Source organism: Aricia agestis, chromosome 8 (assembly GCF_905147365.1).
Source record: "Aricia agestis chromosome 8, ilAriAges1.1, whole genome shotgun sequence".
In the NCBI taxonomy this organism is placed as follows: domain Eukaryota; kingdom Metazoa; phylum Arthropoda; class Insecta; order Lepidoptera; family Lycaenidae; genus Aricia; species Aricia agestis.
Window position 1 is genome coordinate 7,352,264 of NC_056413.1, and position 12,711 is coordinate 7,364,974.

General features: G+C 40.9%; 2 protein-coding genes across 6 annotated transcripts in view; one reads left to right on the forward strand and one right to left on the reverse strand.

Moving 5' to 3' along the window:
• Window positions 1–12,319, forward strand: part of LOC121729509 (transcription initiation factor TFIID subunit 6-like) — a 37,702-nt gene extending 25,383 nt beyond the window's left edge. The window contains exons 8-12 of one of the 2 annotated variants that reach the window (XM_042118040.1): window positions 6,414–6,574; window positions 7,557–7,666; window positions 9,316–9,393; window positions 11,220–11,348; window positions 11,997–12,319. In XM_042118040.1, coding sequence (XP_041973974.1) covers window positions 6,414–6,574; window positions 7,557–7,666; window positions 9,316–9,393; window positions 11,220–11,348; window positions 11,997–12,113 — 595 coding nt within the window. In that variant the 3' untranslated portion in view covers window positions 12,114–12,319. The remainder of the gene's footprint in view (window positions 1–6,413; window positions 6,575–7,556; window positions 7,667–9,315; window positions 9,394–11,219; window positions 11,349–11,996) is intronic. The other variant, XM_042118041.1, reaches the window with a different exon arrangement.
• On the reverse strand, window positions 80–6,369 carry LOC121729512. Of its 4 annotated transcripts, XM_042118049.1 has the most exons (5): window positions 5,943–6,369; window positions 4,039–5,379; window positions 1,493–1,660; window positions 284–1,108; window positions 80–234 (listed from the first exon to the last, which is right to left on the reverse strand). In XM_042118049.1, exons 3-4 carry the CDS (start codon window positions 1,611–1,613, stop codon window positions 321–323), a joined length of 909 nt encoding a protein of 302 aa, XP_041973983.1. In that variant the 5' UTR covers window positions 1,614–1,660; window positions 4,039–5,379; window positions 5,943–6,369; the 3' UTR covers window positions 80–234; window positions 284–320. The 4 variants fall into 4 exon arrangements, with proteins under 4 accessions (XP_041973983.1, XP_041973981.1, XP_041973980.1 ...); XM_042118047.1 differs by lacking the exon at window positions 1,493–1,660 and having other exon boundaries at window positions 81–234; window positions 5,217–5,379; window positions 5,509–6,369; XM_042118046.1 differs by having other exon boundaries at window positions 91–234; window positions 284–1,660.
• Window positions 12,320–12,711: the final 392 nt, after the last annotated feature.

Genomic DNA, 12,711 nt, shown 5'->3' on the forward strand with positions numbered 1-12,711 from the left:
TGCGGCAATAAATATAAAATATTTGTCTACAGAAAATACTCTTCTTGGTATTGATAAGGCTCTGATGAGGTTGACTTGATAGAAACGCAATGGACTGTATAACAATTATTATATTCGTAATTAAATAGTACAAAAGAATGCCCGTGTGCGACGCGTACAAGGTTTGAAGGTGAAGTGGCGAGCGGCGGGAACGCGCGGGCCGCGGTGGCGGCGATCCGCGATGCGCACGCGCAGCCAACGACGCCCGAAGAGGTCCGCTCGGGTACATTCGGCCGATGTAGACGCGCCGACATCCTCCCCGGGTTGAAGCGTCCAGGTCTTCAATCTATTGGGAGCGGACAGATAGAGTTGAAGGCGCGACGGATAGTGCCCTTCCTGGTCTTCAACTCTGCGACCCTCGTGACACCGTCAACGCCCGGGTAGGTCTTGATGACCCGGCCCAGGGACCAGAGCAGAGGTGGCGCCATCTTGTCTTTGATGAGGACCAAGGACCCTGGTTTCAATTCCCCTCTGGAAGCAAACCATTTTGTTTTCACCTGCAGCAGAGAAGTATACTCATTGTGAAATCGGCCCCAGAAATGTGTTCTGATGTGCTGGACTCTCTTCCAGCGGTCCAATCGAGAGATGTTGGCGTCAGTCACCTGGGAGCAAGGCACACATAAGAGTGGTCTACCAATTAGGAAGTGGGCAGGTGTTAATACACAAAAATCCTTAGGGTCTGAGGAAAGAGGTGTAAGAGGGCGTGAGTTCAATACAGCCTCAATATGAGTGAGACATGTAGCCAGTTCTTCAAAGGTGAAATGAGTTTGGTTAAGAAGTCTTTTTAAGTGTTTTTTTGTAGACTTCACAGCAGCCTCAGCAAGTGAATTAAAATGTGGGCTGTATGCAGGTGTAAAAATAAACTCTATTCCCTCCTGCGCCATTTCAGATGCAACATTTGAGGAATTTATAAATTTATAAATCTCGTTACACGCGCCTACGAAGTTAGTCCCGTTATCGGACGTGATGCTTTGGGGCTTGCCTCGACGCGCCACGAACCGATTTAAGGCTGCCATATACGCCTCAGTAGTGAGGTCGGAAACGAGCTCCAGATGAACCGCCTTTACAGCTGCACAGACAAAGATGCACATGTAACTTTTTGTAAGCTTGCAGCCACGACCCTTTCGATCGGCAACCAATACTGGACCAGCGAAGTCAACATAACTATTTAAAAAAGGGTATTCTAAATTAGTTCGTAACGAAGGCAATTGACCCATAATAGGCTGTACATTTTGAGCTTTATGTCTATAACATTTAAGACATTTATTTACTGTAGATCGCGACAAGTTTCTACCACCTAGCGGCCAATATGACTGTCGAATGTGTGACAGTAACAGTTGTGGACCAGCATGTGCAAGCTTTAAATGTTGCATATGAAAAATAAGCTTAGTAAGAATGTGCTTACTACATAAAATAATAGGATGCCTAACATTAAAATCGTAAAAAGAATTACAAAGCCTTCCGCCCACGCGGATGAGGTCATCCTCATCTACGAAGGGTGTCAACGGAAGCAATCTACTTTTGCGTGGCAATTTTTGACTATCCTTTAGAAGTTTATACTCCTCAGGAAACATGTCGAGCTGTGAGAAATGTATAATTGTTTTCAATGAATTTTCTAACTCTGAAACAGAAAGATTGCCACACAATTTAGTTTTATTTTTTAGGTTGTTAATAAACCTTTGTACATATGTAAATATTCTTTGAATTTTATCTAGGTTAGAATATTTTAATAATAAATCATGAATGATTGATGAATGAATGGATGTGCCTGAATGATGAATATGATATGAAAGGTTACTAAGATGATTATCTAAATGAATCTCTACATCCGGTAGATCATGTTTCTCTGAGTTTGGCATTTTAGGCCATAGACTTTCGTCAAGCGAGAGAAACGAAGGTCCAGAAAACCAATTGGTATCTTTAAGAGAGGTTGCATTCAAACCACGTGAAACAAGATCTGCTGGGTTGTCCTTTGACGGTACGTAGCTCCAGGTATGACCATGTGTGCTCTCTTGTATTTCGTTGACTCTATTTTTAACAAAAGGTTTTAACAGATTAGATGGAGTAGAGAGCCAACTTAACACAATGGTAGAGTCACACCAGAATCTGTATTTATGAATGGGTATGGTGAGCGATTCTTGGACTTTAGTACACAGTCTTGCCCCCAATAGAGCTCCACAAAGTTCAAGTCTCGGGATGGTCGTAGGCTTAATAGGCGCTACACGATTTTTGGAGAGTAGGAGCTGTACACTAGTATCTCCTACATTATTGGAGGATCGAATATATACGCAAGCGCCATATGCCTTCTCGGAAGCATCAGTAAAAACATGAACTTCGTGTGCGGTAGAGCTTTCATGCAGTACCCAACGGGGAATTTTCAATTCGTTTAGAGCTGTGATACTATTTTCAAAGGTTAGCCAAGCGTTACGTACCTCATCCGATACAGCGTCGTCCCAGTCGTACTTGTCTAGCCAGAGTCTCTGCATTAAAATTTTTGCTTCGACAACGCACGGACCAATGAGGCCCAGAGGGTCGAAAATCTGGCCGATAACAGAAAGGATGTGCCGTTTCGTAACCTTTTGTGTAGGTATAATGTTAATGGAAAACGTTAAAACATCGGTGCTACAAACCCAGTTTAGACCTAAAGTTTTAGACTGATTATCATTTAGATTTTGATCTGAGAAAAACAAATTATCATCGGTAGTTTCCGATTCATTACAAGTTATTTGATTTAAAATTTCTAAGGAATTCGATCGCCACTTTCGTAAATTAAAATTAGCGGAAGCAAGCGTAGACTTAACCCTGTTTGTAACCTCAACAGTTTCTGGTATGGTGCTCCCCCCATTAAGATAGTCATCTACATAAAAAGAACGTCGTATAGCAAATTGAACACGACCATCCTCAATGTTATCAGCCAAACTCACTAAACATTTGGTAGCAAGATAGGGAGCAGACGCAGTACCGTAGGTAACTGTATTTAAAGTGTAGGTTTTAAGGGATGTCTGTGGGATCGAACCGAAAAACAATATTCTGAAGGAATCGTTGGTCTGGACATAAATATATAGAACGGTACATTTTCGCTACGTCGCCTGAAACCACATACCTATATTGACGAAAACGTATTAGTATACCTAACAGATCGTCTTGCACTACCGGACCGACCATCTGAATGTCGTTAAGTGACACTCCCGTACTAGTAGGGGCTGATGCGTCGAAGACAACGCGTAGTTTGGTAGTGGTGCTAGAATCACGTATTACTCCATGATGTGGAATGTAATAGTTAGCAATATCAGGTGGCGAATTAGTTGTATTTAATGTCATATGACCTAAACGCTCGTATTCCCTCATAAAATTATAATATTCAATTTGAAATTCAGGGTCTCGCTTAAATCTTCTCTCTAGGGATAAAAATCTGTTCCTAGCAGTTAAATATGACTGTCCTAGAGAGCTTGGATCCCCTTTCAAAGGCAATTTTACCACGAAACCACCGTCAGTATCACGATAGGTGGTTTGTGCAAAATGTTGTTCACACATTCTCTCTTCAAGAGAGTGAGAATATTTTGGTGCTATGCTGTCAAGCTCCCAAAATTTTGTTAAGTCGGGAGTGACACTGGAATGATGGCAAAAATGAGAAGAAATAGTGGGAAAATTATTAGACTTATGCGAAATACTTCCAGATACAAGCCATCCGAATTTAGTTTCGTACAATGTAGGTAAATTTTTCCCTAAGCCTATTTTATTGCTACCTATGACACTCCAGAATACCTCAGCCCCTACCAGGACGTCTACGACCGACGGAACGTTGAAGTTCGGGTCCGCTAATGCAAGTCCTGAAGGAATAGGGACGTGAGTGATGGGCACAAATGATGACGGTAGGACCTTAGTGATTTCAGGCAAAACATGGCACTCGATCTCCACAGTAAACGAACAGCATAATGACTCTATTGTGAGGTGACAAGACTGTGTACTAGTGGATATATGATTGCTAATACCCGTTACCTTGGTGCTCGTACCGCGCAGAGACAAACCCAGCTTCTCGACGAAGCTCTGCGTAACAAAATTCGCCGTACTACCGTTGTCCAGCAGTAGCCGTGCTGTGTACTTCTTACCCGTCGCACTGGTCACGTTCACCAAAGCTGTGGACAGGTAAACAAGCGAAGATGTAGCAAGCTGCATGGAATTAGCGGAAAGCACAACATTAGAAGATTGCGATGAAGAAGGCGATATAGAATGATTGGCAGTAGGCAATGGATTGCAAAGTGGTTTATCGCTAGATTCTATATGCAAGAGTGTATTGTGCTTCAATTTGCAATATCGGCAATGAGAAAATTTGCACTGCTTAGAAGAGTGTCCTGGCCTTAAGCAGTTAAGGCAAAGATCAAAGTCTTTAGCTTTTTGTATGCGATTTTCAATAGCTAAAGCTCGAAAAGATTCGCATTTGTACAAAGTATGTACCTGGGAGCAGAGAGGACATTTATTATTAATTTTATTTTGTTTTTTAATATTACTATTAAATTTATTTAATTTAGAAGTATTAGAATTATTTGACAGGTGACTATTATTTAAAGCTACAATTATTTTATTATTTGATGAATTTAAAGTATTGTTACTCTCAACAGATTCTAACCAGTCAGCTTTTCTATTTAAAAATGAACAAAATTGAGTTAAAGTTGGATCACCTGAAATACTATTGTTTCTATACTCCTCCCAGTCACGGCTGGTTGTTAAATCTAATTTTTTAACTAAAATAAAAATAACTATTGCGTCCCAATATTTCGTTGGCTGTTTTAAATTTGTGAGAGCACGTATATTTCTGTTTGTGACATCTACGACATTCCTAATGCTGGCACTAGATTCTCCTCTGATAGGTTCGACATCAAATAAAGCCTGCAAATGGTTGTTCACAAGTAAACGATTGTTATTGTACCGCTCACACAACAAGTCCCAAGCTATTTTGTAATTGTCCTTTTTAAAATCGATATTTTTAATTAGTAAAGCGGCATTACCTTGAAGAGAGGCGCGTAGGTAGTGAAACTTGTTTATGTCATTAATGCAATCGTTTTCATGGATTAAAGACACGAAAGTGTCTCTAAACTCGAGCCAGTACTGGTAATTTCCGTCGAAATGAGGCAAATCAATTTTTGGCAAACGAACAAAGGAATTGGAAACATGTGCACCTGAGTCAGCATCTCTGAAGCCCGCCTCCGAACCATTGGACACCGAAGAACCGAGCAGGCTGCGCGTGAGTGCCACCAGGCTGAAGAACTGGCGGTCGAAGTCCTCACGTTCCACTAAGGATGCGGCACTGTCAGCTTCTTCGGAAAGCATCTCGATGTTCGTCTGAAATTCATCGAAGTCCGCATGTAAGGTTTCGAATTTATTAAAACGTTCCTGCAGGTCTAATCGTTGCAACTCAGATAAATGGTCACTACTTTTAATTAAATTTAAATAGTTGCTAAAAATAGTAACCTTAGATTTAATGGAACTACGCTTCTTTATTAAAATTTTCATGTCCGCCATTTTGTAGTGCCAATGACTCGCAAAAATGACGACGTGCGCTCACAAAATTACAAATATCAAAATTATCCACCAATAATAATCGCAAATAGCAAATTATACAATAGTTAGTTATTACAAATGAATAATTGTAAACGTAAAAACAAGTTATTGAATGCAGCTGTGCAATAAATCGTTATCTCTGATCAGATAAGATAACGACGCAGCTGTTTACTATTTCAAGTTCAAGTTCATTAATGCAAGCTTGTTTTTAGTACCAATTCTAATAAGAATAGTTTTATGCGAGATTGGTGAATTAGAAAAGAAAATTAACGAAAAAAGTATTTTAAATCACCTCTGTTTTGAAATTAGGGAAAGGAAATGGATAATAATTGGATATGACTCACTCAAATATGCAAATATACTCCCAGAAAATGACTTCAGCTCCTTCCAATGTTGCGAACACGCTGCCACGGGGACGACTCCTTTGTTCTTTGTCTTCCTGGCCACGTTCAAATTCCAAACGGCGGCCGTGACGTTGGTTTTCGAAGACGAAAAAAATTACGACGGGGCAAGTACTTTTCCGCGAGAGGACCAGTTTGATAAGGCTCTGATGAGGTTGACTTGATAGAAACGCAATGGACTGTATAACAATTATTATATTCGTAATTAAAGGTACAAAAGAATGCCCATGTGCGACGCGTACAAGGTTTGAAGGTGAAGTGGCGAGCGGCGGGAACGCGCGGGCCGCGGTGGCGGCGATCCGCGATGCGCACGCGCAGCCAACGACGCCCGAAGAGGTCCGCTCGGGTACATTCGGCCGATGTAGACGCGCCGACAGGTATCATATTGTAACAATAAATGAACGAATTGTGCAGGCGGGACTACGGCTACCTGGGTCCGGGTCTGCAGCAGCTGGTGAGCAAGCAGCGCGCGTCGCCGGCGGGCGGCGGCGCGGGGGGCGGAGCCGTCGCCGTCGTCACGTGCGCCCCGCCCCTCGTGCCCGCCACGCCCCCCGCCCCCGCCACCAAGATTGTAGGTGAGTTTATCATGTGCAGTTTTGTTATGTATGTATTTTTTTTCGTGTAAACTTGTACATAAGGTTAAATATCATTTTGAAACTCTGTTAAATATTGTGTGTATAGTGAAATTTAAGCTGGAAGAATTCACGAGAGTGACATCAGACATACAATAATTATTATAACATCAGTATGAAGTTGTCATAAATTGAATGAAACCTTTACGAGCTATGGCTTAGGGTGGGTTGCACCAGAGGCGTGGTTAATGTTAAAGTTATGGTCAAAGTTATGGTTATAGTTAAGGCTAACTTTAACCTTAACTTTGACCACAGAATTTGACAGATGACAGCTGGTCCGACAAGTCTGGAAATGAACGTGGGCGGGGGCGCTGCTGGTAAAGGAGAACTGTCAAAATGGCGTTTTTGTATGATGACAGCGTTAGTTCCTTTTTTCGCCACGTTCATTTAAAGCCTTGTCGAGCTCAAGGTTATGGTTAAATATGGCGTCCATTTTTTACTTTAACCAAAGATTTGACATTTTGCATTGTAGTTATAGCTAAAGTTACAGTAATAGCTAAAGTAAGTTGGTGCACCCAACCTTAAAGTTTCAGCGCCTTGCTGGGCGAGCCAAAGCTGGTGGAAAAGTTTTCAGTGTTCCGTGTCTGGTACCCGTCGATCAATGGTTTTGGCCACCACGGCTGCCATCACTGGGACGTCGCCGGGACGTTCCCGACAAAGACTCAAATAAAATGCCTCTTTATGGCCTAGTTTTATTTCTACCGACGTTGGCCAAGCGATCCATGCCGCCGTGGTTAGTAGTGACTAGTGACGTTGAGCAAAATGAAACCAATAAATGTGATTGTTGGCATTTTATTTGAATTTTTGTCCGTGACATTCCGGTGACGGCGGCGATGGACAAACGGCCTAAGAAATTACCATGGAAGGCGGTGTAAAAATACTGCATTAATATTTGTTAAAAATAATACGCGTTCTGTTTTCACAGAATCGGTGGCGCAGCGCAGCATGGTGATATCGGGCGCGCCGCAGTCGCCGGCGCCGACCACGCCGCCGCCGCAAAAGTTCGTCATCGTCTCGCAACAGAAAACACCGCAGGTAATTACTAAACTCTTAATCCGTTTACATTGTAATAAAAAAAAAAACTAGGCTTTTACATCCGTTGTGGATGATCTATACAGTATTTTTCAGAGCGAAGTAACCACTCCTCAAATACTGTAGTGCCTGGGACAAGATTTTTAAATGTCCGTATGGTTGCCCGAGCGCATACGGCATTCTCGCATCATAGTCGGCCTAGTCCAGAGGAAAGAACTAGTCGATACGTCTGGGACCAACTGTGTGCGGGTTTCCTCACGATGTTTTCCTTCGCCGTACGAGCGTCCGTATTATGTACTTGAGATCAGAAAATGTCTCATAGGTACACGCCTCCACCCGGGTTCGAACCTGCACCCTCTAGGAGTGCGAACGGAAGGTCTACCCATTAGGCCACGGACGCTCACACATTGTAATAATTATTATCTTTAAATATATAAAATTCTCGTGTCACAATGTTCGTTCCCGCACTCCTCCGAAACGGCTTGACCGATTCTCATGAAGTTTTGTGAGCATATTGAGTAGGTCTGAGAATCGGCCAACATCTATTTTTCATACCCCTAAGTAATAAGGGTTGTTCATCCTTAATTTTTTTTTTTGAATTTTTGGACGACATCTTTTGTTTTTACTTTCTATCACCAACCCCTGTAATTATTAATACTCGAGACTGACGGCGACCATTGTTTGTGCGACGGGATAGCCGTGAGTTTTTTTTCATTGGTAATTGAACGACCCTTAAAAAATAGAAACATCGCTGAAAGAATGACTCTGATAGCTTAAAAATTCACAAGATAATATGACAATTCAAACATCTCATAAAATAGACCTGCTCGAAACGCTCCATACAAAGTGCTACGAAAGACTGACGTCACTCTTTCGTAGCTTGTACGCATCGGGAGAGAACTTTGTTTGATAGGTATATTAAATATTGCGTTTATGAAAGTGGTTTATAACAAAAGTTGCTTTTAATTGTATAAGTTATCGAATGGTATACAAATATTAAGAAATATAATTGAAAAAAAAATCGTCTTGATTATTCAACTTTGAAGGCGCATAACAAAAAAAATACAAATGCTATCGAGCTAAAATTTTGGGAACACTTATGTTTTACCGTGATTTCTTAATTTTATTAACAAAATTCGCTAATCTTTGACCTTGTCATCATCCCTATTATGTAATAAAATTAGGTAAGAACTTAATTTTTGACCAAATTTCCCTTTAAATAAATGAATCATGGACACTTAGTAAATTACTCTGCGGCTATCGCTACCGCGCGCAGTGTCCATGCGTTGGCCGTTGGGTAAATATTTAACTTTAAGCTACATTTACTCAGTGATCAATAATTGATATTATTTTTTTCAACAAATATTATAGCCAAATATCACGTCCTCGAGTATTGAACATGTCTCTTCAGTCATGCTGTATACTGGCCAGGGCCCAAAACGTCGTGAATCCGGTGCCACATGCGTACGCGTCCAACGCACCGCATAGTACGCAAAATGCGGCGCGTACGGTGCGGACGAGTGTGCGACGTTTCACATCATTTCATGCAACGAATTCTAAATTTCGGCGCGTACGGCGCGTGCGTGCTGATAAATGTGCGATCACCTTTATGATGATGTTGTTAAAATAATTTGTTTTGAATTGTTGCATAGACTCAGGCAGCGAGCAGCGCTGGTCACATTGTCGTGCACAGCTCGCAGCCGACCATAGTGCGCAGTCAAAATGTGCAGGTAAGCGATTCTATTTAACGTTTTAGAAAAATGCATCACTTGTAGAAGTTGAAGTAAAAAATCGCAAGCTGTCGAGTAGTGATTGTGCATGGTAGTGGTTGTTAGTCATATTATGTATTTAAATTATTTAACTGGATAAATGATTATGTAAGAATTGGTATTTACGTTGGTATGTGTGATAACTTAAGGCCGGCAACGCACTTGCAGCTCTTCTGATGCTGCGAGTGTCCATGGGCGACGGAAGTTGCTTTCCATCAGGTGACCCGTTTGCTCGTTTGCCCTCTTATTTCATAAAAAAAAACTGATAAGATAAATATTCTTTATTGTGCACACATCCATACTTCCATACTAATATTATAAATGCGAAAGTGTGTCTGTCTGTCTGTCTGTCTGTCTGTTACCTCTTTACGCCCAAACCGCTGAATCGATGTTACTGAAATTTGGCATGGAGATATTTTGAGTCCCGGGAAAGGACATAGGATACTTTTTATCCCGGTAAAATGTACGGTTCCCACGCGATAAACGAATTTTGGCGCAACGGAGTTGCGGGCGTCATCTAGTAATAATATTAAAACACTTTAAAGATATTTTTTTAAAACATGTTATATTTGTGATAATCTTGGCACTAAAGGGTAAAGTTGAATGTGAGAAGAGATTTATCTGTTTGTGATCAAATTAAACCAATTTACAAATTCGAATACGTCCAGTAAATAGAAGAGATTTTTTTAAAATTGGTTTCTTAAGGACGCTATCACAAAAATTATTACAAAAATTAGCAGGTCTATTATATATATATAAGGACATTAAAATAACATTCAATATCAGCGCGCCTTGTACAGTGGCGGTTACGACGCTCGCCGCGTTCTTGATAAGGCGAAAATGTATGAAGAAATTTGAGAGCGTTTCTTATTTATTTTTATATAAAACTAGATGATGCCCGCAACTCCGTTGCGCCAAAATTCGTTTAACGCGCGGGAACCGTACATTTTTCCGGAATAAAAAGTATCCTATGTCCTTTCCCGGGACTCAAAGTATCTCCATACCAAATTTCAGACAAATCGGTTCAGCGGTTCGGGCGTGAAGAGGTAACAGACAGACAGACAGACACACTTTCGCATTTATAATATTAGTATGGATATTTAGCTATTCATACAGGGGACTAATTAAACAACAATTTTTTTGTAATATTTATTTTCCTTAGTTCAGTGTATTTAGCTATAAAAGGTACCTAATCAAACCCCATTTTTTTAATCTTTTGCGATTATTGTGATGGTTAAAACGTATTTATGTGAAAATTTTGTATGCGGCTATAAACAATGTATAGTATAGACGTGGAGATGAATATATATCATCTTTCATTTGAAACCAAAATATCTTCGCAGTGTGACTCCTAATTCTTTAAAATTGTAACTGAAAATCGCTGATATTTGTGAAAAAATGTGATATCGTCCTTAACGTTGAATGCATTATTGTTGACCACAGAAGTGGTAAAAAGCATTCTCTACAATCGATCAAGACCTTGACTTCCGCCATTGAATAAAAAGTATATTATATTAAATGTTTGTATCAAATTATTTATTTTATGTATTGCACGTTTTCTAGTAACCGAATTTCAAGTTACCACTATGAACATGAACTTTCCAGGTCATGGTCTGAAATCTGAATATAATATAAAAAGTTAAAATGTTGACATTTCGCCTTTTTACATTGCGTTTATGCAGTTCAAACGTATAAAACAAAACTTAGGTAGTCGGTGTGAAAATAGAATGTGAATGCATATTGCATAGACATGGTGTGGTAGTGTATGTGGGGGTGGTGTGTTGTAGTCGGTGGTGGTGACGAGCGGGCCGGCCGCGCCGCAGAAGCTGGTGGTGGTGGGCGTACACCCGCCGAGCTCCGCCCCCGGCCCCGCCCCCACCGCCGCGGCGCCCGCTACCTCCGCCGGCGTCAGCCAGGTAACGTGTTTTCTATGAGTTATGGTTTTATTGGTTTGTAATTGTATTGGTTGGTTAATGACCACATAAGTAACACATTAGTTTAAAATGTTTAAATTAGTTTAAAACGAAATTTATCAATTATTGAGACGGTTTCGTCTGATTTTTCCGAGATATCAAATCAGGGGTTTCGTCTACAAGTATCACAGGATAAACGGCTCCCACAAAAACTGCGAATGCGCATCACAAAAATCTGCGACAAAACTCATACTAAAAATGACATTTCGATCCGATGCGAATTCACAGTTTTGTGTTGGAGCACAAAATAATGATGTAGTTGTAGAATGTATTTGATTGCGATGGTAGATGGTAGTACTATTTGACGGCGACGACGACGTTCAAACACTCGTTTAGTTTTAACTGTCATCGTCGTTGCTGCTGAAATACTAATTTTGTGCTTGAGTGTTTATTATGTAATGTTCACCGTGATTCCAATATTGTAATTCGTTGTGATTCGTCAACTGCCAACTGCCAGTGCGAAAAAACTGTAAATTTTCTGCAACCCTGAAAATAACGACGTCGTCATACTCATTTTTATTTCGCTATATTTTATGAATAAATAAATAAATATTTTATTTAACACGTGTTTACGTATGTGTGTGTGCGCAGGCGCCGGTGTCGGTGGTGGCGAAGCCTGTGTTCTCGCGGGGCGGCGCGGGGGGTGCGGGGGGCGCGGGCGGGCCGCAGCCGCCGCCCGAGCTCGACGATCTCTCTCACCTCGCCTGACGACCCAAAACGTACAGGATCAACGACTAGAAGAGAGAAGTGACCAGACCTACTGTCAGATTATATGCGTTACACTTAAGGTACCGCATCCAAATTCCAAATATTGTTCATCCAGAACGTACGACTACGGAGTCCTCGACGACTAGACGAGAGAAGAGACCGGAGTCTGCTGTTAGATTATACGTTACACATTAAGGTACCGCACCCAAGAATTTCAATGCAGGAAAACACTTCAATACAAGCTTATACCGACTAGACCAGAGAAAAGTAGAGGCCGGAGTCTATGTCCAATTATGATACGCGTTACATATTAAGGTACCGCATTATAATATTGTCAATACAGGAATAACACGGAAAGACATTTTAGAGCCACAAAAGGCTTTAAAAAACTTTACGTTAAGAACGCCACATTCTTAGGGAATTATGACTACCAAGTCTGGGAACTCGTGTTACAAGTTATAACTACAAATTAATTAGTTTATCCGAATGAATCACCTCTCGATTGTTACCTTTGATTGAAAAATTCTTTAATATTGTTAAGTGGTTTTTCATATCAGAAACAAGTTATGTCGATTGCACTGACACTAGAATGATATTA

What these genes read in the sequence shown, in the direction of transcription:
- LOC121729512 (XM_042118045.1), bottom strand. Translation starts at nt 5,559, where the DNA reads ATGGCGGACATGAAAATTTTAATAAAGAAGCGTAGTTCCATTAAATCT. An exon ending in GTAGTTCCATTAAATCTAAG is followed by an intron (nt 5,380 to 5,508) that starts GTTACTATTTTT and finishes GATGAATTTCAG; the next exon opens with ACGAACATCGAGATGCTTTC.